Source organism: Zonotrichia albicollis, unplaced genomic scaffold, assembly GCF_047830755.1.
Source record: "Zonotrichia albicollis isolate bZonAlb1 unplaced genomic scaffold, bZonAlb1.hap1 Scaffold_117, whole genome shotgun sequence".
In the NCBI taxonomy this organism is placed as follows: Eukaryota; Metazoa; Chordata; class Aves; order Passeriformes; family Passerellidae; genus Zonotrichia; species Zonotrichia albicollis.
In genome coordinates this window covers 72,995-100,141 of record NW_027428347.1, presented here as the reverse complement: position 1 = coordinate 100,141, position 27,147 = coordinate 72,995, and the positions used below count along the sequence as shown (strand labels likewise).

General features: G+C 43.4%; 1 protein-coding gene across 5 annotated transcripts in view; it reads left to right on the top strand.

The window, feature by feature from the left end:
• The first annotated feature begins 9,083 nt into the window (after positions 1 to 9,083).
• The window catches only part of LOC141727359 (ras-related protein Rab-4B), a 35,153-nt gene continuing 17,089 nt past the window's right edge, over positions 9,084 to 27,147 (top strand). For 3 of the 5 annotated variants that reach the window (XM_074533868.1, XM_074533869.1, XM_074533870.1), the window contains exons 1-4: positions 9,084 to 9,232; positions 15,922 to 16,002; positions 18,964 to 19,078; positions 21,141 to 21,203. In XM_074533868.1, coding sequence (XP_074389969.1) covers positions 9,142 to 9,232; positions 15,922 to 16,002; positions 18,964 to 19,078; positions 21,141 to 21,203 — 350 coding nt within the window. In that variant the 5' untranslated portion in view covers positions 9,084 to 9,141. The remainder of the gene's footprint in view (positions 9,233 to 15,921; positions 16,003 to 18,963; positions 19,079 to 21,140; positions 21,204 to 27,147) is intronic. The other 2 variants (XM_074533865.1, XM_074533867.1) reach the window with 1 other exon arrangement.

The window sequence follows — 27,147 nt, the reverse complement described above, 5'->3', positions numbered from 1 at the left end:
ATTCCCCCTAAAAAATCCCCAAAATTCCCCAAATTCACCCCAAAATCCCCCTAAAAAATCCCCCAAAAATCCCAAAATTCCCCCTAACAAATCCCCAAAAACCCATAAAATCCCCAACATTCACCCCAAAATCCCTCTAAAAAAATCCCCTAAAAAATCCCCCAAAAAAACCCCAAAATCCTCCCAAATAATCCCTAAAAACCACCCCCAAAACCACCTCAAAAATCCCTCCAAAATCCTCCAAATCCCCCCTAAAAAAATCCCAAAAAATCCCCAAAATTCCCCAAATTCACCCCAAAATCCCCTTAAAATCACCCCCAAAACCACCTCACAAATCCCCCAAAACCCCCCAAAATCCTCCTAAAAAATCCCAAAAAAATCCCCAAAATCCCCCAAATTCACCTCAAAACTCCCCCAAAATTCCCCCTAAAAAACCCCAAAAAATCCCCAAAATTCCCCCTAAAAAATCCCCCAAAAACCCCAAAATTCCCCAAATTCACCCCAAAATCCCCCTAAAAAATCCCCAAAAACACCCCAAAATTCCCCAATCTCACCCCAAAACTCCCCCAAATTCCCCCCAAAATCCCCCTAAAAAATAAAAAAAAATCACCCCCAAAACCACCTCAAAAATCCCCCCATAATCCCCAACATCCCCCCAAAATCCCCAAAAAAACCCCAAAATTTCCCAAATTCACCCCCAAATCCCCCCAAATAATCCCCAAAAATCCTCCCCAAAACCACCTCAAAAATCCTCCCAAAATCCCTCTAAAAATCCCCAAAATTCCCCAAATTCACCCCAAAATTCCCCCTAAAAATCCCCCAAAAAAACCCCAAAATTGCCCAAATTCATTCCAAAATCGCCCCGAATAAACTCTAAAAACACCCCAAAACCACCTCAAAAATCCCCCCAAAATCCGCCAAATCCCCCCTAAAAAATTCCCAAAAAATCCCCAAAATTCACCCCAAAATCCCCCTAAAAATTCCCCCAAAATCCCCCTAAATAATCCCTAAAAATCACCCCCAAACCACCTCAAAAATCTCCCCAAAATCCCCCAAAATAATCCCAAAAAACCACCCCAAAAACCCCCAAATTCACCCCAAAATCCCCCTAAAAAATCCCTCAAAAATTCCCAAAATTCCCCCTAAAATCCCCCTAAAAAATCCCAAAAAATCCCCAAATTCACCCCAAAATCCCCCTAAAAAATCCAAAAAAATCACCCCCAAAACCACCTCAAAAATCCCCACAAAATCCCCAAAATCCCCCTAAAAAAATCCCAAAAAAATCCCCAAAACTTCCCCTAAACAATCCCCAAAATCCCCAAAATTCACCCCAAAACTCCCCCAAAAAAATCCCCAAAATTCCCCCTAAAAAATCCCCAAAAAAAACCCCAAATTCCCCAAATAATCCCCCAAAACCACCTCAAAAATCCCCCTAAAAATTCCCCAAAATCACCCCAAAACTACCCCAAAATTCCCCCTAAAAAATCCCCCGAAAAACCCCAAAATTCCCCAAATTCACCCCTAAATTCCCCCTAAAAAGCCCCCAAAATTCCCCAAATTCACCCCAAAATTCGCCAAAATTCCCCCTGAAAAACCCCCAAAATTCCCCAAATTTACCCCAAAATCCCCCCAAAAAATCCCAAAAAATTCCCAAAATTCCCCCTAAAAATCCCCAAAATTCACCCCAAAATCCCCCTAAAAAATCAAAAAAATCCCCCAAAATCCCCCTAAAAAACCCCCAAAATTCCCCCAAATCACCCCAAATTCCCCCTAAAAAATCCCAAAAATTCCCAAAATTCCCCCTAAAAAACCCCAAAAAATCCCCAAAACCCCCCAAACCCCCCCCTCCCCAAACCCCCATTTTGGGGGTCTCTCTGAGCGCAGCCCCCTCCCCATTTCAGGGCTCCTGGTGGCCGTGCCCCCCCAGGCCCCGCTGGGACCCCGATTCCGGAGGGACCCCGAGATCCCCAACGTCTTCCACGCCCCCCCTATTGGGGCTGGGGGCTTCAAAATTGAGTCTGGGGGCTCCAAAAATGGGTCTGGGGGCTCTCAAATTGGGGCTGGGGGCTCCAAAAATGGGGCTGGGGGCTCCAAAAATGGGGGTGGGGGTGTCCAAATTGGGTCTGGGGGCTCCAAAAATGGGGCTGGGGGCTCTCAAAATGGGGCTGGGGGCTCCAAAAATGGGGCTGGGGGTGTTCAAATTGAGTATGGGGGCTCTCAAAATGGGGCTGGGGGCTCCAAAAATGGGGCTGGGGGCTCTCAAATTGGGGCTGGGGGCTTCCAAAATGGGTCTGGGGGCTCCAAAAATGGGGCTGGGGGTGTCCAAAATGAGTCTGGGGGCTCTCAAATTGAGTCTGGGGGTGTCCAAATTGAGTCTGGGGGCTCTCAAATTGGGGCTGGGGGCTCCAAAAATGGGTCTGGGGGTCCTCAAATTGGGTCTGGGGGCTCCCAAAATGGGGCTGGGGGCTCCAAAAACGGGTTTGGGGGTGTCCAAAATGAGTCTGGGGACTCCAAAAATGGGGCTGGGGGTGTCCAAAATGGGTCTGGGGGGTCTCAAATTGGGTCTGGGGGCTTCCCAATTGGGGCTGGGGGCTTCCAAAATGGGTCTGGGGGTGTCCAAAATGGGGCTGGGGGTTCCAAAAATGGGTCTGGGGGCTTCCAATTTGTGTCTGGGGGCTCCCAAAATGGGGCTGGGGGCTTCCAAAATGGGTCTGGGGGTGTCCAAAATGGGGCTGGGGGTTCCAAAAATGGGTCTGGGGGCTTCCAATTTGTGTCTGGGGGTTCCCAATTTGGGGAGGGGTCTCAGACCCAAGGGGGTTCCCAATTTGAGTCTGGGGGCTCCCAATTGGAGCAAGGGCTGCAGGATTTGAGTCTGGGGTCTCCAATTGAGTCTGGGGTCTTGAATGAGCCCAAATTGGGTCTGGTGTCTCCAATTGAGTCTGGGGTCCTGAGTGAGCCCAAATTGGGTCTGGGGTCTCCAATTGAGTCTGGGGTCCCGAGTGAGCCCGAATTGGGTCTGGGGTCCTCAGCTGACTCTGGGGCCTCTGAATTGGGTCTGGGGTCTCCAGTTGAGTCTGGGATCCCCGAATTGGGTCTGGGGTCCCTGTTGGGTTCCGATAACCCCGAATTGGGTCTGGGGTCTCCCCTGGGCTCTGCTAACCCCGAATTGGGTCTGGGGTCTCCAATTGACTCTGGCATTCCCGAATTGGGTCTGGGGTCTCCTCTCGGTTCCGATAACCCCGAATTGGGTCTGGGGTCTCCCATTGGACCCAGTAACCCTGAATTGGGTCTGGGGTCGCCATTATGTTCAGATAATCCCGAATTGGGTCTGGGGTCTCCCCTGGGCTCTGCTAACCCCGAATTGGGTCTGGGGTCTCCAATTGAACCTGTGATCCCCGAATTGGGTCTGGGGTCCTCAGCTGACTCTGGCATCCCCGAATTGGGTCTGGGGTCTCCTCTCGGTTCAGATAACCCCGAATTGGGTCTGGGGTCCCTGTTAGGTTCAGATAATCACGAATTGGGTCTGGGGTCTCCAATTGAATCTGGGATCCCCGAATTGGGTCTGGGGTCTCACATGGGCTCTGCTAACCCTGAATTGGGTCTGGGGTCTCCAATTGAACCCGGTAACCCCGAATTGGGTCTGGGGTCTCCAATTGAATCTGTGATCCCCGAATTGGGTCTGGGGTCTCCAATTGACTCTGGGATCCCCGAATTGGGTCTGGGGTCCCTGTTAGGTTCCGATAACCCCGAATTGGGTCTGGGGTCTCCAATTGACTCTGGGATCCCCGAATTGGGTCTGGGGTCCCTGTTAGGTTCCGATAACCCCGAATTGGGTCTGGGGTCTCCAATTGAACCCGGTGACCCCGAATTGGGTCTGGGGTCTCCCCTGAGCTCTGCTAACCCCGAATTGGGTCTGGGGTCTCCTCTCGGTTCCGATAACCCCGAATTGGGTCTGGGGTCTCCCTTTGGACCCAGCGATCCCGAATTGGGTCTGGGGTCTCCGCTGGTGCTGGCGCTGCAGGGGAAGAGCCCGCGGCCTCAGCTGTGGCCGCTGGGGGCGCTCGCGGACAGCAACGCCCAATTACAGGAACTGAGCCCGCTCCGCGACCGCGGCGCCTTCGTGCTGCCCCCTGGCGGCGTGGCCGGGGGACTGCAGGGCCAGGCCGTGCTGCTGCACCCCCTGCAGACCCCTCCCCAAATTCAGCACTGTGCAGACCCCTCCCCAAAATAAAAATAGTGGATTTTTAAATTGTGTTTTTTAGGGGTTTTTGGGGATTTTATAGGGATTTTTGTAGGGTTTTTGTTGTGAGATTATTGGGGGGTTTGGGGGTTTTTTTTTGCCCCTTTCCCCTCACGGTTCCGCCATTTTCTGGGCCCCGCCCCTTTCCCCTCACGGTTCCCGCCCTTTGTTTGGCCACGCCTCTTTCCCCTCACGGTTCCCGCCCTTTGGCCCCGCCCCTTTCCCCTCACACGGGATTTTTTGGGACATTTTTGAGGGGTTTTTTAGGGGTATTTTTTTGTTTTTTAAGGGGGCTTTTTGGGTGAGTTTTTGGAGGATATTTTGGTTTTTTAGCTGGGGTTTTTGGGTGGATTTAGAGAGGTATTGGAGTTTTGTTTAAGGGGGATTTGTGGAGGTTTAGGGGCAGTTTGGGAAAATTTGGAGGTGATTTTGGGGGGATTTTGTGGGCGGATTTGGGTTTTTTGTGGGCTTTTATGGAGATTATAATGGTTGTTTTGGGAAGATTTTTATGGGGTTTTTTGGTGGGTCTTGGGGCGATTTTGAGGTGATTTTCAGGGGATTTGGGTGGATTTTGGGGGCTCTCGGGGGTCTCTGGGGGCGCTCGCGGACAGTGAGCGTGGCCGGGGGACTGCAGGGCCAGGCCGTGCTGCTGCACCCGCTGCAGACCCCTCCCCAAATTCCGCACTGTGCAGACCCCTCCCCAAAATAAAAATATTGGATTTTTAAATTGGTTTTCTTGTGTTTTTTAGGGGGTTTTGGGGATTTTATGGGGATTTTTGTGGGGTTTTTGGCGGCGTGGCGGGGGGACTGCAGGGCCAGGCCGTGCTGCTGCACCCCCTGCCGACCCCTCCCCAAATTCCGCACTGTGCAGACCCCTCCCAAAATAAATATATTGGATTTTTAAATTGTTTTTCTTGTGTTTTTTAGGGGGTTTTTGGGGGTTTTATGGGGATTTTTGTGGGGTTTTTGGCGGCGTGGCCGGGGGACTGCAGGGCCAGGCCGTGCTGCTGCACCCCTGCAGACCCCTCCCCAAATCCAGCACTGTGCAGACCCCTCCCCAAAATAAATATATTGGATTTTTAAATTGTTTTTTGGGGTTTTTTAGGGGGTTTTTGGGGGTTTTATGGGGGTTTTATGGGGATTTTTGTGGGGTTTTTGGCGGCGTGGCCGGGGGACTGCAAGGCCGGGCCGTGCTGCTGCACCCCCTGCAGACCCCTCCCCAAATTCAGCACTGTGCAGACCCCTCCCCAAAATAAAAATTAGAGATTTTTAAATTGTTTTTATATTTTTTTTGGGTTTTTGTGGGTACATTTTTGAGGGTTTCATGGGGATTTTTGTGGGGTTTTTGGCAGCGTGGCAGGGGGACTGCAGGGCCAGGCCGTGCTGCTGCACCCCCTGCCGACCCCTCATCAAAATAAAAAATAAAAAATATAAAAACAAAATATAGGATTTTTTTCTGGTTTTTCTTGTGTTTTTTTAGAGAGTTTGAGGGGATTTGGGGGTTTATTTTTAAACTTTTTTTTGTCTTGTTTTTTGGGTTTTTTTTTGGTTGTTTTTTTGTGTTTCAATGGGTTTTCAAGGGAGATTTTTGGTGGTTTTTGGTAGTTGCTTTTGGGGTTTTTATGGCGGATTTTTGGGAATTTTTGGGAGATTTTGGGGTTTTTGGGGGGGAGATTTTGGGGTTTTTTGGGGGGAGATTTTGTTGGCTTTTTTTGGGGAGATTTTGGGGAGATTTTTGTGAGAATTTTTGGAGATTTTTGTGGAGTTTTTAGGGATTTTTGCGGGTTTTTTTTGGCGTTTTTTTGGGGGATTTTGGGAGATTTTTGGGGAGGATTTTGGGGGGTTTTGGGATGGATCTTGGAGGTCTTGGTGAGGCTTTTAGGGAGGTTTTGAGGCAGATTTGGGGGATTTTGGGAGATTTTGGGGAGTTTAGGGCTTTTTTTGGGGAGGTTTAGGGCGGGTATTGGTGAGGTTTGGACAATTTGGGGAGATTTTGTGGGATTTTAGAGCGGTTTTGAGGATTTTAAGGGATCTTTTTGCCTTTTATGGTGGTTATTTGGGATCTTGGGGAGGTTTTGAGGGGATTTTGGGGGCATTTGGAGGGATTTTGGGGGGATTTGTGTGGATTTTGGGGGCTCTCGGGGGTCTCTGGGGGCGCTCGTGGACAGCGAGCGTGGCCGGGGGACTGCGGGGCCGGGCCGTGCTGCTGCACCCCCTGCAGACCCCTCCCCAAATTCAGCACTGTGCAGACCCCTCCCCAAAATAATAATTAGAGATTTTTAAATTGTTTTTTGCGGGATTTTTGGGGTTTTTTATGGGTACGTTTTTGGGGGTTTTATGGGGATTTTTGTGGGGTTTTTGGCGGTGTGGCTGGGGGACTGCAGGGCCGGGCCGTGCTGCTGCACCCCCTGCAGACCCCTCCCCAAATTCAGCACTGTGCAAACCCCTCCCCAAAATAAAAATATTGGATTATTAAATTGTGTTTTTTAGGGGGTTTTGGGGGGTTTTTATGGGGATTTTTGAGGGTTTTATGGGGATTTTTGTGGGGTTTTTGGCGGCGTGGCCGGGGGACTGCAGGGCCAGGCCGTGCTGCTGCACCCCCTGCAGACCCCTCCCCAAATTCAGCACTGTGCAGACCCCTCCCCAAAATAAAAATTAGAGATTTTTAAATTGTTTTTTGCGGGATTTTTGGGGTTTTTTATGGGTACGTTTTTGGGGGTTTTATGGGGATTTTTGTGGGGTTTTTGGCGGTGTGGCTGGGGGACTGCAGGGCCAGGCCGTGCTGCTGCACCCCCTGCCGACCCCTCCCCAAATTCAGCACTGTGCAGACCCCTCCCCAAAATAAAAATATTGGATTTTTAAATTGTTTTTTGGGTTTTTTTGGGGGGATTTTTGAGGTTTATTTGGGGTTTTTATGGCTTTTTTGGGGGGCATTTTTGGGGGTTTCTGTGGGGGGCTTGGGGTTTATTTTTGGGTTTTATTTTTTTATTTTTAGGGGGTATTTTTGGGTTTTTTTGGGGAGATTTTTGGGGGTTTTAATGTTTTTTTTTAGGGGGGATTTTTGTGGAGTTTATTTTGGTGAGATTATTGGGAGGTTTTGAGGTTTTTTTGGCCCTCACGGTTCCCGCTCTTTGTTTGGCCCCGCCCCTTTCCCCTCACGGTTCCCGCCCTTTGTTTTGCCCCGCCCCTTTCCCCTCACGGTTCCCGCCCTTTGTTTGGCCCCGCCCCTTTCCCCTCACAGGGGATTTTTTGCGGAGATTTTCGAGGGGTTTTTTTGAGGTATTTTTTTTGTTTTTTAAGGCGGCTTTTTGGGTGAGTTTTTGGAGGATATTTTGGTTTTTTAGCTGGGGTTTTGGGGTGGATTTGGAGAGGTGTTGGGGTTTTGTTTAAGGGGGATTTGGGGAGGTTCAGGGGCAGTTTGGGAAAATTTGGAGGTGATTTTGGGGGGGATTTTGTGGGCGGATTTGGGTTTTTTGTGGGCTTTTCATGGAGATTTTAAAGGGTTTTTTGGGGAGATTTTAATGGGGTTTTTTGGTGGTTTTGTGGAGATTTTTGAGGAGGATTTGGGAAGGTTTTGGGGATTTTTGGGGGATTTATTTGGGGTTTTTATGGGGGATTTTTTTGGGTTTTAATGGTGGTTTTTTTCGGATTTTTTTTTTTTGAGGATTTTGGGGGCTTTTATGGGGGAATTTTGGGGTTTTTGTGTGGGGTTTTTTTGTGTTTCTTGAGCGAATTTTATGGATTTGTTGGGTTTTTTTGGCATTTTGAGGAGATTTTTGAGGATTTTATGGGTTTTTTTAAATTTTTGTAGTTTTTGGGGGGATTTTACGTGGTTTTCTGGGGGGTTTTTTTGGTTGTTTTGGGAGATTTTTGGGGTTTTCATTTTGGCGTCTTTTTGAGGGATTTTGGAGTTTCAGGGGTGTTTTTGTGGGTTTTTTGGGGGTATTTGGGATTTTTTTGGAGGAGATTTTGGGTTTTTTTTCGGTTTTTTGGGTGGATTTAGGGAGGTTTGGGAAAATTTGGAGGTGGTTTTGGGGCGGATTTTGTGGGCGGATTGGTTTTTTTTTGTGGGCTTTTAATGGAGATTTTAATGGGGTTTTTGGGGAGATTTTTATGGGGTTTCTTTTTTGGGGCTTTTTGAAAGGGATTTTGAGATTTTTGGGTTTTTTTTAAGGGATTTTTTTGGTTTTTCTGGGGTACTATTTGGGGATTTTCCTGGGTTTTTGGGAGATTTTTTTGTTGGTCTTGGGGGTTTATTGTTTTGTTTTGTTTTGTTTTTTTTTTTGTGGATTTTTGGGAGGGATTTTGGGGTTTTTGGAGTTTTTAATGGGCTTTTTTGGGGAGGATTATGGGTTTTTTAGCGGGTTTTCTGAAGGGATTTGCAGTTTTTGGATCTTTTTAAGGGTTTTGTTTGGTGGGTTATTATGGGTTTTTTGGGGGGATTTTTGCCCATGTTTGGGGCTTTTTTTGGTGTTTTTTCGGGTATTTTGTGGTCTTGGGTGGATATTGGGAAGTTTTGGGGGTTTTTAAGGGGGGATTTGGGGAGGTTTAAGGGGAATTTGGGAAAATTTGGAGGGGATTTGGGGGAGACTTTTTTTCTGTTTTTCGGGAGATTTTGGGGGGTTTCTTTGGGGTTTCTTTGGTGGGGTTTTTGGGGTTATTTGTTGAAGTTTTTCGGGAGTTTTGCGTGGATTTTGGGGCTCTCGGGGATCTGTTTTAGGCGGTTTCTTTCCTTGGCCCCGCCCCTTTCCCCTCACAGTTCCCGCCCTTTCTTTAACCCCGCCCCTTCCCCCTCACAGCCTCACCTGACCACGCCCCCTCATGAATAAACATTCCGTTATTACCCACGCCCTCTTTAAAATCTAAACCCCGCCCATCTCCTGGCGCGTTCAGCCCCGCGCATGCGCAGCACACCCGGAAGTGGCTTCACTGGGCGCCGCCATCTTTGCTCCCGGTTCCCCCGGCCCGGCTCCAGCATGTCCGAGACCTACGGTGCGGCTATAGGGGATCTATAGGGGATCTATAGGGGATCTATAGGGGATCAATGGGGGCTGGGGGGGTTATAGAGGGTCTGGGAGGGGTCTAGGGGGGTCTATAGGGGGTTTGAGGGGGTCTATGGGGGATTGGGGGGGGGCTGGAGGGGATTTAGGGGTGTCCTGAGGGGATTTGGGGGGGTCTATAGGGGATCTATAGGGGATCAATGGGGGCTGGAGGGGTTCTAGAGGGTCTGGAGGTGTCTATAGGGGATTTAGGGGTGTCTATAGGGGGTCTGGGGGTGTTCTGAGGGGATTTGGGGGGGCTTTAGGGGGTCTATAGTGGATCTATGGGGGATTTGGGGGTCCCTATAGGGGATCTATAGGGGATTGGGGGGTTCTATAGGGTCTGAGGGGGTCTGGGGGTGTCTATGGGGGATTTCGGGGGGTCCTAGAGGGTTTTGGGGGGGTCTATAGGGGATTCAGGGGGTCTATTGGGGTCTGGGGGTGTCCAGAGGGGGATCTGGGGGGCTCTGAGGGTCCCTAGAGGGGATTTAGGGGTTCCTAGAGGGGGATTTGGGGGGTCTTGGGGTCCTTATAGGGGATCTATGGGGGATCTGTGGGGTCTGGGGGTCTCTATGGGGGATTTGGGGATGTCCTGAGAGGAATTGGGGGGGCTTTAGGCAGTTGGGGGGGTCTCTATAGGGGATTTGGGGGGTCTTGGGGTCCTTATAGGGGATTTAGGGGTGTCTATAGGGGGTCTGGGGGTGTCCTGAGGGGATTTGGGGGGGCTTCAGGGGGTCTATAGGGGATCTATGGGGGATTTGGGGGTCCCTATAGGGGATCTATGGGGGTCTGGGGGGGTTCTATAGGGTCTGAGGGGGTCTGGGGGTGTCTATGGGGGATTGAGGGGGGTCCTAGAGGGTTTTGGGGGGGGTCTATAGGGGATTCAGGGGGTCTATTGGGGTCTGGGGGTGTCCAGAGGGGGATTTGGGGGGCTCTGAGGGTCCCTAGAGGGGATTTAGGGGTTCCTAGAGGGGGATTTGGGGGGTCTTGGGGTCCTTATAGGGGATCTATGGGGGATCTGGGGGTCTCTATAGGGGATCTGGGGGTCTCTATAGGGGATTTAGGGGATCTATAGGGGATCTATGGGGTCTGGGTGGGTTCTAGAGGGTCTGGGGGTCTCTATAGGGGATTTGGGGGGGCTATAGGGGGTCTATAGGGGATCTATGGGGTCTGGGGGTGTCTATAGGGAATTTGGGGGTCTCTATAGGGGATCTGGGGGGGCTTTGGGGGTTCCTATAGGGGATCTATGGGGGTCTGGAGGGGGTCTATAGGGTCTGAGGGGGTCTGGGGGTGTCTATGGGGGATTGGGGGTGTCCAGAGGGGGATTTGGGGGGCTCTGAGGGTCCCTATAGGGGATTTGGGGGTGTCTATAGGGGGTCTGGGGGTGTCCTGAGGGGATTTGGGGGGTCTTTATGGGGTCTATAGGGGATCTATGGGGGCTGGGGGGGTTCTAGAGGGTCTGGGGGTGTCTATAGAGGATTTAGGGGTGTCTATAGGGGGTCTGGGGGTGTCCTGAGGGGATCTGGAGGGGCTTCAGGGGGTCTATAGGGGATCTATGGGGGATTTGGGGGTCCCTATAGGGGATCTATGGGGGTCTGGGGGGGTTCTATAGGGTCTGAGGGGGTCTGGGGGTGTCTATGGGGGATTGAGGGGGGTCCTAGAGGGTTTTGGGGGGGTCTATAGGGGATTCAGGGGGTCTGTTGGGGTCTGGGGGTGTCCTGAGGGGGATTTGGGGGGCTCTGAGGGTCCCTAGAGGGGATTTAGGGGTTCCTAGAGGGGGATTTGGGGGGGTCTTGGGGTCCTTATAGGGGATTTGGGGGTGTCCTGAGGGGATCTGGGGGGGCTTTAGGGGGTCTATAGGGGATCTATGGGGGATTTGGGGGTTCCTATAGGGGATCTATGGGGTCTGGGGGGGTTCTATAGGGTCTGAGGGGGTCTGGGGGTGTCTATAGGGGATTTGGGGGGGTCTATAGGGGATTCAGGGGGTCTATTGGGGTCTGGGGGTGTCCAGAGGGGGATTTGGGGGCCTCTGAGGGTCCCTAGAGGGGATTTAGGGGTTCCTAGAGGGGGAGTTGAGGGGGTCTTGGGGTCCTTATAGGGGATCTATGGGGGATCTGTGGTGGCATGGGGGGTCTGAGGGTGTCTATAGGGGATCTATAGGGGGTCTGGGGGTGTCCAGAAGGGATTTGGGGGGGCTTTGATGGGTCTGTTGGGGATCTATGGGGTTGGGGGGGGTTATAGGGGGTCTGGGGGTGTCTATAGGGGATTTAGGGGTGTCTATAGGGGATTTATAGGGGATCTGTAGGATCTGGGGGTCTCTATAGGGGATTGGGGGGTCTCTATAGGGGATTTAGGGGTGTCCTGAGGGGATTTGGGGGTGTCTATAGGGGATCTATGGGGTCTGGGGGTGTCTATAGGGAATGTAGGGGTCTCTATAGGGGATTGGGGGGTGTCTGAGGGTGTCTGTAGGGGATCCATAGGGGTCTGGGGGGGCTCTAGGGGATTGGGGGGTGTCCTGAGGGGATTTGGGGGGGTTTTAGGGGGTCTATAGGGGATCTATGGGGGTCTGGGGGTGTCTATAGGGGATTTAGGGGTGTCTATAGGGGGTCTGGGGGTGTTCTAGAGGGTCTGGGGGTCTCTATAGGGGATCTGGGGGTTTCCCGACGGGATTTGGGGGGTCTATAGGGGTCTGGGGGTCTCTATAGGGGATTCAGGGGTGTCCTGAGGGGATCTGGGGGAATTTTAGGGGGTCTCTAGGGGATCTGTGGGGGATTTGGGGGTTCCTACAGGGGATCAATAGGAGATCTACAGGGGATCAATAGGGGATCAATAGAGAATCTATAGGGGGTCTATAGAGGGTCTATAGGGGATCTATAGGGGATCCATAGAGAATCTATAGGGGATCAATAGGGGATCTATGGGGGGTCTATAGGAGGTTTATAGGGGATCTATGGGGGATCCATGGGGGTCTGAGGGGCTATAGAGGGTCCAGGGGGGTCTATAGGGGCTTTGGGGGGGTCTGTGGGGGATCTATGGGGGATCTATAGGGGTTGGGGGGCTTCTATAGGGCCCAGGAGTGTCTGGGGGTCTCTATAGGGGATTGTGGGGGTGTCTGAGGGTGTCTATAGGGGATCCATAGGGGTCTGGGGGGGCTCTAGGGGATTGGGGGGTGTCCTGAGGGGATGTCAGGGGATCAATAGGGGATCTATGGGGGATCAATAGGAGATCTATAGGGCATCTATAGGGGATTATTAGGGGATCTATAGGGGATCTATAGAGGATCTATAGGAGGTTTATAGGGGATCTATGGGGGATCCATAGGGGTCTGAGGGGCTATAGAGTGTCCAGGGGGGTCTATAGGAGGTCTGTGGGGGATTTATAGGGGATCAATAGGGGATCTATGGGGGGTCTATAGGGGATCTATAGGGAATCAATAGAGGGTCTATAGAGGATCTATAGGAGGTTTATAGGGGATCTATGGGGGATCCATTGGGGTCTGAGGGGCTATAGAGGGTCCAGGGGGGGTCTATAGGGGGTCTGTGGGGGGGGTCTGTGGGGGATCTATGGGGGATCTATAGGGGTGGGGGGCTTCTATAGGGCCCAGGAGTGTCTGGGGGTGTCTGTAGGGGATTGGGGGTCTGGGGGGTCTCTATAGGGGATTGGGGGGTGTCCTGAGGGGATGTCAGGGGGTCTATGGGGGATCCATAGGGGATCCATAGGGGATCTATAGGAGGTTTATAGGGGATCCATAGGGGATCCATAGGGGTCTGAGGGGCTATAGAGGGTCCAGGGGGGTCTATAGGGGCTTTGGGGGGGGTCTGTGGGGGATCTATGGGGGATCTATAGGGGTTGGGGGCTTCTATAGGGCCCAGGAGTGTCTGGGGGTGTCTGTAGGGAATTGGGGGGGGGTCTAGATGGATTTTGGGGGGGGCTGGTAAGGATTTGGGGGGGCTTTAGGGGGTCTCTATAGGGGATCTGTAGGGGGCTGGGGGAGTTAGAGAGGGTCTGGGGGTGTCTATGGGGGATTGAGGGGGGTCCTGGAGGGTTTTGGGGGGTTTATAGGGGATCAATAGGGGATCTATAGGAGATCTACAGGAGACCAATAGGGGATCTATAGATAATCTATAGGGGATCAATAGTGGATCTATAGGGGATCTATAGGGGATCAATAGGGGGTTTATAGAGGATCAATAGGGGATCAATAGGGGATCTATAGGGGATCTATAGAGGGTCTATAGGGGATCAATAGGGGATCAATAGCAGATCAATAGGGGATCTATAGGGGATCAATAGGGGATCAATAGGGAATCAATAGCGGATCTATAGAAGGTTTATAGGGGATCTATGGGGGATCCATAGGGAATCTATAGGGGAATTCTGGGGTTTCTAAATGGGAATTTTTGGGAATTTTGGGATTTTAAAGGGAATTTTGGGATTTTAAAGGGATTTTTTTAGAATTCTGGGGTTTCTAGGTGGGAATTTTTTTGGGATTTTGGGATTTTAAAGGGAATTTTGGGGTTTTAAAGGGAATTTTGGTGGTTTTAAAAGGGAATTTTTTGGGAATTTTGGGGTTTTAAAGGGAATTTTTGGGAATTTTCGGACTTTAAAGGGAATTTTGGGGTTTTAAAGGGAATTTTGGGGTTTTAAAGGGAATTTTTGGGAATTTTAGGATTTTAAAGGGAATTTTGGGAATTTAAAGGAAATTTTTGGATTTTAAAGGAAATTTTTGGGAATATTTGGGTTTTAAAGGGAATTTTGGGATTTTAAAGGGAATGTTAGGATTTTACATGGAATTTTGGTGTTTTTAAAAGGGAATTTTTTGGGAATTTTGGGATTTTTAAAGGGGATTTTTTGGAATTTTGGGGTTTTAAAGGGAATTTTGGGATTTTTAAAGGGAATTTTTTGGAATTTTGAGATTTTTAATGGGAATTTTTGGGGAATGTTGGGATTTTAAAGGGAATTTTGGGATTTTAAAGGGAATTTTTGGGAATTTTGGGATTTTAAAAGGAATTTTGGGACTTTAAAGGGAATTTTTGGGAATTTTGGGGGTTTTAAAGGGAATTTTTGGATTTTTAATGGGATTTTTTTGGGAATTTTGGGGTTTTAAAGGGAATTTTTGGGAATTTTGGGATTTCCAAAGGAATTTTGGGACTTTAAAGGGAATTTTTGAGAATTTTGGGATTTTAAAGGGAATTTTTTTTTTATTTTAAGGGGAATTTTTTGGGAATTTTGGGATTTTAAAGGGAATTTTTGGGAATTTTGGGATTTCTAGGTGGGATTTTTTTTGAATTTTGGGATTTTTAAAGGGAATTTTTGGCAATTTTCGGACGTTAAAGGGAATTTTGGGATTTTAAAGGGAATTTTTTGGGAATTTTGGGATTTATAAAGGGAATTTTGGGAATTTTGGGATTTTCATGGGAATTTTGGGATTTTAAAGGGAATTTCTGGGAAATTTGGGATTTTAAAGGGAATTTTTGGGAATTTTGGGATTTTAAAGAAAATTTTTGGGAATTTTGGGGTTTTTAAAAGGGAATTTTTTTTGAATTTTGGGATTTTAAAAGGAATTTTTGGGAATTTTGGGATTTTAAAGGGAATTTTGGGATTTTAAAGGGAATTTTTGGGAATTTTTGGGAATTTTTGTATTTTAAAGGGAATTTTGGTGCTTTTAAAAGGGATTTTTTTGGGAATTTTGGGATTTTAAAGGGAATTTGGGGATTTTAAAGGAAATTTTTCTGAATTTTTGGGTTTTTAAAGGGAATTTTTGGGAATTTTGGGATTTTAAAGGGAATTTTGAGATTTTAAAGGGAATTTTTTGGGGTTTTTAAAGGGAATTTTTTTGAATTTTGGCATTTTAAAGGGAATTTTGGTGTTTTCAAAAGGGAATTTTTGGGATTTTTAAAGGGAATTTTTGGGAATTTTGGGATTTTAAAGGGAATTTTTTTGGATTTTAAAGGGAATTTTTTGGGAATTTTTGGGTTTTTAAAGGGAATTTTTGGGAATTTAGGGGTTTTAAAGGGAATTTTGGGGTTTTAAAAGGGAATTTTTTGGGAATTTTGGTGTTTTTAAAAGGGAATTTTTTGGGAATTTTGGGGTTTCTAGGTAGGAATTTTTTTAATTTTGGCATTTTAAAGAGGAATTTTTGGGAATTTTGGGATTTTCAAAGGGAATTCTTGGGCATTTTGGGATTTTTAAAGGGAATTTTTGGGAATTTTGGGATTTTAAAGGGAATTTTTGGGAATTTTGGGGTCCAAATTTGGGAATTTTGGGGTTTCTAGGTGGGAATTTTTTGGGGATTTTGGGATTTTAAAGGGAATTTTTTGGGAATGTTTTGATTTTAAAGGGAATTTTGGGATTTTAAAGGGAATTTTTGGGAAATTTGGGATTTTAAAGGGAATTTTTGGGAATGTTGGGATTTTAAAGGGAATGTTGGGATTTTAAAGGGAATTTTTGGGATTTTTAAAGGGAATTTTTGGGAATTTTGGGGTCCAAATTTGGGAATTTTGGAGTTTCTAGGTGGGAATTTTTTGGGGATTTTGTGATTTTAAAGGGAATTTTGAGATTTTAAAGGAAATTTTTGGATTTTCAAGGGAATTTTTGGGAATTTTGGGATTTTAAAAATGGAATTTTTGGTTTTTTTCCCAGATTTCCTGTTCAAGTTCCTGGTGATCGGCAGCGCCGGCACCGGCAAGTCCTGCCTGCTGCATCACTTCATCGAGAGCAAGTGTAGGGAAAATTCCACAATTTCCAGAAATTTCCAGGGGTTTGGGAATGCTGGGAGGGCAGGGAATATTTGGGAAATTTTTGGGAATTTTTTGGGATTTTTTGGGGGGGTTTTAGGGAATTTATTGGAATTTTTTGGGATTTTTTGAGATTTTTTTTGGTGATTTTTGGGTCATTTTTAGGGTGGTTTTGGGGAAGTTTTTAGGATTTTTTTGGGGATTTTTGGGGATTTTTTTTGAAATTTTGGGGATTTTTTTAGTCATTTTTTGGGGTATTTTTTGGGATTTTTTTTGAATTTTTTTGGAATTTTTTGGAAATTTTTTATTATTTTTAGGGCATTTTTTTGGGATTTTTTTTTTTTTATTTTTGGGGGATTTTTTAGGATTTTTTGGGGGGATTTTTGAGGCATTTTTTGGACATTTTTGGGGATTTTTTTGGGCAAGTCCTGCCTGCTGCATCACTTCATCGAGAGCAAGTGTAGGGAAAATTCCACCATTTCCAGAAATTTCCAGAACTTTCCAGGGGTTTGGGAACGCTGGGAGGGCCGGGAATATTTGGGAATTTTTTGGGAATTTTTTTGGAATTTTTTGGGAATTTTTGGGAATTTTTTGGGGGCATTTTGGGGGGATTTTTGGGAATTTATTGGGATTTTTTTGAGATTTTTTTGGTGATTTTTGGGTCATTTTTAGGGTGGTTTTGGGGAAGTTTTTAAGATTTTTGGGGGATTTTTTTGGGATTTTTGGGTAAGTTTTTGAGATTTTTTGGGGATTTTTTTGGAATTTTTTGGAGAATTTTTAGTTATTTTTTGGGGATTTTTGGAGATTTTTTTGGAATTTTGGGGGAATTTTTTAGTCATTTTTTTGGGATATTTTTTGGGAATTTTTTTGTAATTTTTTGGAAATTTTTTATTATTTTTAGGGCATTTTTTTGGGAATTTTTTTTTATTTTGGGGGGATTTTTTCGGGATTTTTGAGGCATTTTTTGGACATTTTTGGGGATTTTTTTGGGCAAGTCCTGCCTGCTGCATCACTTCATCGAGAGCAAGTGTAGGGAAAATTCCACAATTTCCAGAACTTTCCAGGGGTTTGGGAATGCTGGGAGGGCAGGGAATATGTGGGAATTTTTTGGGATTTTTTTTTTATTTTTTGGGGGGGTTTTGGGGGGATTTTTGGGAATTTATTGGGATTTTTTGGGATTTTTTGAGATTTCTTTTGTGATTTTTGGGTCATTTTTAGGGCGGTTTTGGGGAAGTTTTTGGAATTTTTTGGGGGATTTTTGGAGATTTTTTTGGAATTTTTGGGGGAATTTTTTAGTCAATTTTTGGGAAATTTTTTTTGAATTTTTTGTAATTTTTGGGGAATTTTTTGTAATTTTTAAAATTATTTTTAGGGCATTTTTGGGGGATTTTTTTGGATTTTTTTGGCTTTTTGGGGGATTTTTTTGGGGTGTTTTGGGGTGTTTTGGGGAATTTATTGGGATTTTTTGGGATTTTTTTGAGATGTTTTTTTGTGATTTTTGGGTCATTTTTAGGGCGGTTTTGGGGAAGTTTTTGGAATTTTTTGGGGATTTTTGAGGATTTTTTTCGAATTTTGGGGGGAATTTTTCAGTTGGTTTTGGGGATTTTTAGGGAATATTTTGGAATTTTTTTGTAATTTTTGTAATTTTTTTCGTTATTTTTGGGGCATTTTTGGTGCATTTTGTTTGGAATTTTTTTAGATTTTTTGGGGCTTTTTGGGGGATTTTTTGGGGATTTTTTTGGAATTTTTGGGGGAATTTTTAGTCATTTTTTGGGGAATTTTTTTGGAATTTTTTTGTAAGTTTTTGTGATTTTTTTCGTTATTTTTAGGGCATTTTTGGGGATTTTTGGGGGATTTTTTGGATTTTTTTTGGCTTTTTGGGGGATTTTTTTGGGGTGTTTTGGGGAATTTATTGGGATTTTTTGGAGATTTTTTTTGGTGATTTTTGGATCATTTTTAGGGCGGTTTTAGGGAAGTTTTTGGGATATTCTTGGGGCATTTTTGGGGATTTTTTTTGAATTTTGGGGGCAATTTTTTAGTTGTTTTTGGGGATTTTTGGGGAATATTTTGGAATTTTTTTGGAATTTTTTGTGATTTTTTTCGTTATTTTTAGGGCATTTTTGGTGCATTTTGTTTGGATTTTTTTTTTTGGGGGGGTTTTTGGGGGATTTTTTTTATTTTTGGAGGGATTTTTGGGAATTTATTGGGATTTTTTTGAGATTTTTTTTGTGGTTTTTGGGTCATTTTTGGGGCGGTTTTGGGGAAGTTTTTGGGATTTTTTGGGGGGATTTTTGGGGATTTTTTTTAATTTTGGGGGGAATTTTTAGGGAATTTTTTGTAATTTTTTGGGAATTTTTTGTAATTTTTTTTCGTTATTTTTAGGGCATTTTTGGGCGATTTTTTTTATTTTTTTGCGCTTTTTGGGGGATTTTTTTTTAATTTTTGGACATTTTTTGATATTTTTTTGGAATTTTTGGGACATTTTTTGAGATTTTTTTTTTAATTTTTGGGACATTTTTTGGGCATTTTTGAGGAATTTTTTGGGGGTTTTTCTTAATTTTTAGGGAATTTTTTGTAATTTTAAAAATTATTTTTAGGGCATTTTTGGTAGATTTTTTTTGGATTTTTTTTTGGCCTTTTGTGGCATTTTTTTGAATTTTTGGGACATTTTTTGAGATTTTTTTTGTATTTTGGGGGCATTTTTTGATTTTTTTTTTTTGGAATTTTTGGGGAATTTTTGAGATTTTTTTTTTAATTTTTGGGGCATTTTTTTGGCATTTTTGGGGGAATTTTTTGGGTTTTTATTTTTGGATTTTTAGTGAATTTTTGGGGATTTTTTTGGCAATTTTCAGGGTATTTTGGCGGGATTTTTTGGGATTTTTTTGGAATTTTTTCCCCGTTTTCACCCCATTTTTTCTCATTTTCTCCCCTTTTTCCCCCTTTCCAGTCAAGCAGGATTCCAACCACACCATCGGGGTGGAATTTGGCTCCAAGGTCGTCAACGTGGGCGGCAAAAGCGTCAAACTGCAGATCTGGGACACGGCCGGCCAGGAGCGCTTCAGGTACCAAAATTTCCTAATTTCCACAAATTTTCCCATTTTTCCCCTTTTCCCATTTTCCTCTCTTTTTTCCCAAATTTTCCCCAAATTTTCCAGGTTTTTTTCCCAATTTTTTCCGATTTTTTCATGATTTTTTTCTCAATTTTTTCCGATTTTTTCCTCGTTTTTTCAGGGTTTTTTTCCCATTTTTTCCAATTTTTTCCTCATTTTTTCAGGTTTTTTTTTTCCATTTTTCCGGTTTTTTCCTCATTTTTTCAGGTTTTCTTTCTGATTTTTTCCTGATTTTTTAAAGTTTTTTTTTTCCATTTTTTCCAATTTTTTCCTCATTTTTTCACGATTTTTTTCCCAGTTTTTTCTGATTTTTCAGGGGTTTTTTCCGATTTTTTCCTCATTTTTTCATGATTTTTTCCCAGTTTTTTCTGATTTTTTCCTCATTTTTTCATGATTTTTTCCCAGTTTTTTCCGATTTTTTCAGGGTTTTTTTCCTCATTTTTTTCCAATTTTTTCCTCATTTTTTCAGGTTTTTTTCCTCATTTTTTTCCAATTTTTTCCTCATTTTTTCAGGTTTTTTTCCCTTTTTTTCCGATTTTTTCTCATTTTTTCATGATTTTTTTCCCAATTTTTCTGATTTTTTCCTCATTTTTTCAGGTTTTTTTCCCAATTTTTTCCTCATTTTTCCAGGTTTTTTTCCATTTTTTTCCGATATTTTCCTCATTTTTTTAAGTTTTTTTTCCCAATTTTTTCAGATTTTTCCTCATTTTTCCAGGTTTTTTTTTCCATTTTTTTCCAATTTTCTCCTCATTTTTTTAAGTTTTTTTTTCCAGTTTTTTCTGATTTTTTCCTCATTTTTTCATCACTTTTTCCCATTTTTTTCTGATTTTTTCAGGTTTTTTTCCCAATTTTTTCTGATTTTTTCCTCATTTTTTCAGGTTTTTTTCCCCAATTTTTTCTGATTTTTTCCAGGTTTTTTTTCCATTTTTTCCCCCAATTTTTCCTCATTTTTTCAGTTTTCTTTTCCCAATTTTTTCCACATTTTCCCAGGTTTTTTTTCCATTTTTTCCGATTTTTTCCTCATTTTTTCATGACTTTTTTTCCCAATTTTTCCAATTTTTTCCTCATTTTTTCAGGTTTTCTTTCCGATTTTTTCCTCATTTTTTCTGGTTTTTTCCCCATTTTTTTCCTCATTTTTTCAAGTTTTTTTTCCCAATTTCTTCCTCATTTTTTCAGGTTTTCTTTCCGATTTTTTCCTCATTTTTTCAGGTTTTTTTTCCCATTTTTTCTGATTTTTTCCTCATTTTTTCAGGTTTTTTTCCCATTTTTTTCTGATTTTTTCCTCATTTTTTCATGACTTTTTTCCCAATTTTTCCAATTTTATCCTCATTTTTTCAGGTTTTCTTTCTGATTTTTTCCTCATTTTTTCAGGTTTTTTTTCCCATTTTTTCTGATTTTTTCCTCATTTTTTCAGGTTTTTTTCCTCGTTTTTCATCATTTTTTCCCATTTTTTCCTCATTTTTTCATTATTTTTTCCCAATTTTTTCCGATTTTTTCAGGGGTTTTTTTCCCAATTTTTCCGATTTTTTCCTTATTTTTTCATGATTGTTTTCCCAATTTTTTCCTCATTTTTTCAGGTTTTTTTCCCATTTTTTTCCGATTTTTTCCTCATTTTTTCATGATTTTTTTCCCAGTTTTTTCCGATTTTTTTAGGGTTTTTTCCTCATTTTTTTCCGATTTTTTCTCATTTTTTCATGATTTTTTTCCCAGTTTTTTCCAATTTTTTCCTCATTTTTTAAAGTTTTTTTTTCCCAGTTTTTTCAGGTTTTTTTTCCATTTTTTTCCTCATTTTTCCCCAATTTTCTCCCATTCATTCCCATTTCTCTCTCTTTGATTTTCCTCATTTTTCCCAATTTTCCCCTCAATTTTCCCCATTATTTCCCCCCAAATTTCCCCAAATATTTCCCCAATTTTCCCCCAAATTTCCTCAAAATTTTCCCCAATTTTTTCCCCCATTTTCTGATTTTTCCCAAATTTTCTGATTTTTCCCAAATTTTCCGATTTTCCCTCGCAGGTCGGTCACTCGCAGTTATTACCGTGGGGCCGCGGGGGCGCTGCTCGTCTATGACATCACCAGGTGAGGCTATGACATCATCAACGACACTATGACGTCATTGGCGAGGTCCTGTGACATCACTGGGCTGGGTTGTGACGTCACAGGTAGCTGTGACGCCATTGGGTAGGGCTGTGACGTCACAGGATGCGTGTATGATGTCACGGTACTCGGCTATGACGTCATTGATTGGGTCATGACATCATCAAATCCAATGTGACGTCATCCAGGTGGGTGGATGACGTCACCAGATCTATGACATCATAGTTGACCTGTGATGTCATCAACGGTTGAGTGACATCATCAAGTAAGTGGGTTATGTCATCAAGTGAGGGTATGACGTCACCAACGGGTGTGTGACATCATCAGCTGCATCTGTGATGTCACCAGAGGGGAGCTATGATGTCATCAACGGATCTGTGACATCACCAGGTGGGTCAGTGACGTCACAGCGTGAGTTTATGACGTCATCAAAGCATCTGTGACATCACTGGGCAGGCGTGTGACGTCACCAGGCAGCTTGATGACGTCACCATGGCGATTGATGACGTCACCATGCGAAATTCTTTCATTTTTGGTGTCATTTTTTCCCATTTTTCTCCCAATTGTTCCCATTTCTGACCCCAACGCCGACCCACTGCCTGTGACGTCACTGTCTCAATTCATGACGTCACCACGTTCATGTATGACGTCACCAGGTGAATTTCTTCTATTTTGGAGCCATTTTTTCCCATTTTTCCTCTTTTTTCTCCCATTTTTTCCACTTTTTTCCCCGTTTTTGGGGTTTTTCACCCCAATTCCCATCCATGACGCACCCAACCCACCGACCCATCGCCTATGACGTCATCCTGTGAATGTATGACGTCATTGTGTGAATTTCTTGTATTTTTCATGCTGTTTTTTCCCATTTTTTCCCATTTTTTCCCATTTCTGTGATTTCTGCCCCCAAATCAAAGCCCTGCCCAAGGCATCCAATGAGATGACCCATTGCCGATGACATCACTGACCTAAATTGATGACGTCACCATGGGAATTTATGACGTTTTTGGGGCATTTTTACCCAATTTTTTTCCATTTTTTCACATTTTTCTCCCCCATTTTTTCCCATTTCTGACCCCAAAACCAACGCACTGACCCATTGGCGATGACATCACTATCTAAATTGATGACGTCACCATGATAATTTGTAACATCACAGTGGCAATTTATGACATTTTGGGGCCGTTTTTTCCCATTTTTTCACATTTTTTCCCAATTTTCTCTCATTTTTTCCCCCAAACCCATCCATGAGACATCCAACCCACTGATCCATTAACTATGACATCATCCTGTCAATTTATGACGTCATTGTGTCAATTTACGACATTTTGGTGCCGTTTTTTCCCATTTTTTCACATTTTTCTCCCGTTTTTTTCCTATTTTTCACCCCAAACCCATCCATGAGACCTCCAACCCACTGATCCATTGCCTGTGACATCACCATGGGAATGTATGACATCATTGTGTCAATTTATGACATTTTTGGGCCATTTTTTTCCTGTTTTTTCCCATTTTTTTCCCATTTTTTCACATTTTTTTCCCGTTTTTTCCCAATTTTCCTGTTTTTGTCCCCAATCCCAGCCGGGAGACATCCAACCCACTGACCCATTGCCTATGACATCATCCTGTCAATTTATGACATTTTTGGGCCATTTTTTTCCCGTTTTTTTCCCGTTTTTTCCCATTTTTTCCCATTTTTTTCCCATTTTTTCACATTTTTCTCTCATTTTTTCCCCATTTTTCCCCCCCAAACCCATCCATGAGACATCCAACCCACTGACCCCCTAGCTATGACATCATCCTGTCCATTTATGACATCATCCTGTCAATTTATGACGTTTTTGAGCCGTTTTTTTCCCATTTTTTCCCGTTTTTTCACATTTTTCTCTCGTTTTTTCCCAATTTTCCTGTTTTTCCCCCCAATTCCAGCCGGGAGACGTACAACACACTGACCCATTGCCTATGACATCATCCTGTCCATTTATGACATTTTTGGGCCATTTTTTTCCCATTTTTTCACATTTTTTTCCCTTTTTTTCCCATTTTTCCCCCCAAACCCATCCATGAGACATCCAACCCACTGACCCCCTAGCTATGACATCATCCTGTCCATTTATGACCTAATTGTGTCAATTTACGACATTTTGGGGCCGTTTGTTCCCATTTTTTCCCATTTTTTTCCCATTTTTTCACATTTTTCTTCTGTTTTTTCCCAATTTTTCACATTTTTTCCCCGTTTTTTCCCGTTTTTTCCCATTTTTTTCCCGTTTTTTGTGTTTTTCCCAGCCGGGAGACGTACAACGCGCTGGCGCAGTGGCTGTGACATCATCCTGTCCATTTATGACATTTTTGGGCCATTTTTTCACATTTTTTTCCCGTTTTTTTTCCATTTTTTCCCATTTTTTTCCCGTTTTTTCCCATTTTTTCACCTTTCTCTCTCCTTTTTTCACCTTTTTCTCTCGTTTTTTGTGTTTTTCCCAGCCGGGAGACGTACAACGCGCTGGCGCAGTGTCTATGACATCATCCTGTCCATTTATGACATTTTCGAGCCATTTTTTCCCATTTTTTTCCCATTTTTTTCCATTTTTTCCCATTTTTTCCCATTTTTTTCACATTTTTTCACATTTTTCTCTCGTTTTTTCCCCCCAAACCCATCCATGAGACATCCAACCCACTGACCCATTGCCTATGACATCATCCTGTCAATTTATGACATTTTTTGGGCCATTTTGGGGCCATTTTTGGGCCATTTTTTTCCTTTTTTTCCCATTTTTTTCCTGTTTTCTCCTGTTTTTTTCCCATTTTTTCCCATTTCTTTCTCATTTTTTCCCAATTTTCCTGTTTTTCCCCCCAATTCCAGCCGGGAGACGTACAACGCGCTGACCCATTTCCTATGACATCATCCTGTCCACTTATGACATTTTTGGGCCATTTTTGGGCCATTTTTTCCCCATTTTTTCCCGTTTTTTCACATTTTTTCACATTTTTTTCCCGTTTTTTCCCATTTTTTCACATTTCTCTCTCGTTTTTTCCTGTTTTCCCCATTTTTCCCCCCAATTTCCAGCAGGGAGACGTACAACGCGCTGGCGCAGTGGCTGTGACATCATCCTGTCCATTTATGACATTTTTGGGCCATTTTTGGGCCATTTTTTCTCCGTTTTTTTCCGTTTTTTCACATTTTTCTCTCATTTTTCCCCATTTTTCCCCCCAAACCCATCCATGAGACCTCCAACCCACTGACCCATTGCCTATGACATCACCATGGGAATGTATGTCATCATTGTGACAATTTATGACATTTTTGGGCCATTTTTTCTCCGTTTTTTTCCATTTTTTCCCGTTTTTTTTCCCGTTTTTTCACCTTTCTCTCTTCTTTTTTCCCTTTTTTTGTGTTTTTTTACCCATTTCCCAGCCGGGAGACGTACAACGCGCTGGCGTAGTGGCTGTGACATCATCCTGTCCATTTATGACATTTTTGGGCCATTTTTGGGCCATTTTTTTCCCGTTTTTTTTCCATTTTTTCCCGTTTTTTTTCCCGTTTTTTCCCATTTTTTCACCTTTCTCTCTCATTTTTTCCCGTTTTTTGGGTTTTTCCCCCCAATCCCAGCCGGGAGACATCCAACCCACTGACCCCCTAGCTATGACATCATCCTGGCAATTTATGACATTTTTGGGCCATTTTTGGGCCATTTTTGGGCCATTTTTTCACATTTTTTCCCGTTTTTTTCCCATTTGTTTCCCATTTTTTCCCTGTTTTTTCACATTTCTTTCTCCTTTTTTCCCGTTTTTTGTGTTTTTCCCTCCAATTCCAGCCGGGAGACGTACAACGCGCTGGCGCAGTGGCTGTGACATCACCATGTGCATCTATGACATCACCGTATCAATTTATGACATTTTTGGGCCATTTTTGGGCCATTTTTGGGCCATTTTTCTCCCGTTTTTTTCCATTTTTTCCGATTTTTTTCCCATTTTTTCCCCGTTTTTTCTCATTTTTTCACCTTTCTCTCTGTTTTTTTCCCATTTTTTGGGTTTTTTCCCCCCAAACCCATCCATGAGCCATCCAACCCACTGACCCATTGCCTATGACATCATCCTGTCCATTTACGACATTTTTGGGCCATTTTTTTCCCATTTTTTTCCCTTTTTTTCCCATTTTTTTCCCGTTTTTTCACATTTTTCTTTAATTTTTTTCCCATTTTTCCCCCCAAACCCATCCATGACACATCCAACCCACTGACCCATTGCCTATGACATCATCCTGTCCATTTATGACATTTTTGGGCCATTTTTTTCCTGTTTTTTCCCAGTTTTCCCATTTTTTTCCCATTTTTTCACATTTTTCTCTCATTTTTTCCCGTTTTTTCCCATTTTTCACCCCAAACCCATCCATGAGATGTCCAACACTCTTGACCCCCTAGCTATGACATCATCCTGTCAATTTATGACATTTTTGGGCCATTTTTGGGCCATTTTTTTCCGTTTTTTCACATTTTTTTGCCATTTTTTCCCATTTTTCTCTCGTTTTTTCCCGTTTTTCCCCCCAAACCCATCCATGACACATCCAACCCACTGACCCATTGCCTATGACATCATCCTGTCCATTTATGACATTTTTGGGCCATTTTTTCCTGTTTTTTCCCGTTTTTTCACATTTTTTTCCCGTTTTTTCCCATTTTTTCACATTTTTTTCCCATTTTTTCCCAATTTTCCTGTTTTTCCCCCCAGTCCCATCCATGACACATCCAACCCACTGACTCATTAACTATGACATCATCCTGTCAATTTATGACATTTTTGGGCCATTTTTTCCCATTTTTTTCCCATTTTTTTCCCGTTTTTTCCCATTTTTTCCCATTTCTTTCTCAATTTTTCCCATTTTCCCGATTTTTCACCCAATTTCCCAGCCGGGAGACGTACAACCCACTGATCCATTGCCTATGACATCACCATGTGCATTGATGACATCATCCTGTGAATTTCTTGTATTTTTCAGCCGTTTTTCCCCGTTTTTTCACATTTTTTTCACATTTTTTTCCCATTTTTTTCCCGTTTTTTGGGTTTTTGTCCCCAATTCCCAGCCGGGAGACGTACAACCCACTGACCCATTGCCTATGACATCATCCTGTGCATTGATGACATCATCCTATGAATTTCTTATATTTTTTTCCCATTTTTTTCCCGTTTTTTTCACATTTTTCCCCCCAAACCCATCCATGAGACATCCAACCCACTGACCCCCTAGCTATGACATCATCCTGTCAATTTATGACATCATTGTGTCAATTAATGACATTTTTGGGCCATTTTTCCCCATTTTTTCCCATTTTTCCCCATTTATTCCCATTTTTTTCCTGTTTTTTCACATTTTTCTCTCATTTTTTCCCCATTTTTCACCCCAAACCCATCCATGACACATCCAACCCAGTGACCCATTGCCTATGACATCACCCTGTCCATTTATGACCTAATTGTGTCTATTTATGACATTTTTTTCCCGTTTTTTTCCCGTTTTTTTCCATTTTTTCCCATTTTTTTCCCGTTTTTTCCCATTTTTTCACATTTTTCTCTCAATTTTTCCCATTTTCCCGATTTTTCACCCAATTTCCAGCCGGGAGACGTACAACGCGCTGGCACAGTGGCTGTGACATCACCCTGTTCATTTATGACATTTTTTTCCCATTTTTTTCCCATTTTTTTCCCATTTTTTTCCATTTTTCTCTTGTTTTTTCCCGTTTTTTGGGTTTTTCAACCCCAACCCATCCATGACACATCCAACCCACTGACCCATTGCCTATGACATCATCCTGTCCATTTATGACATTTTTGGGCCATTTTGGGGCCATTTTTTCCCATTTTTTTCCCGTTTTTTTCCCATTTTTTCACCCTTTTTTCTCATTTTTTCCCAATTTTCCTGTTTTTGTTCCCAATT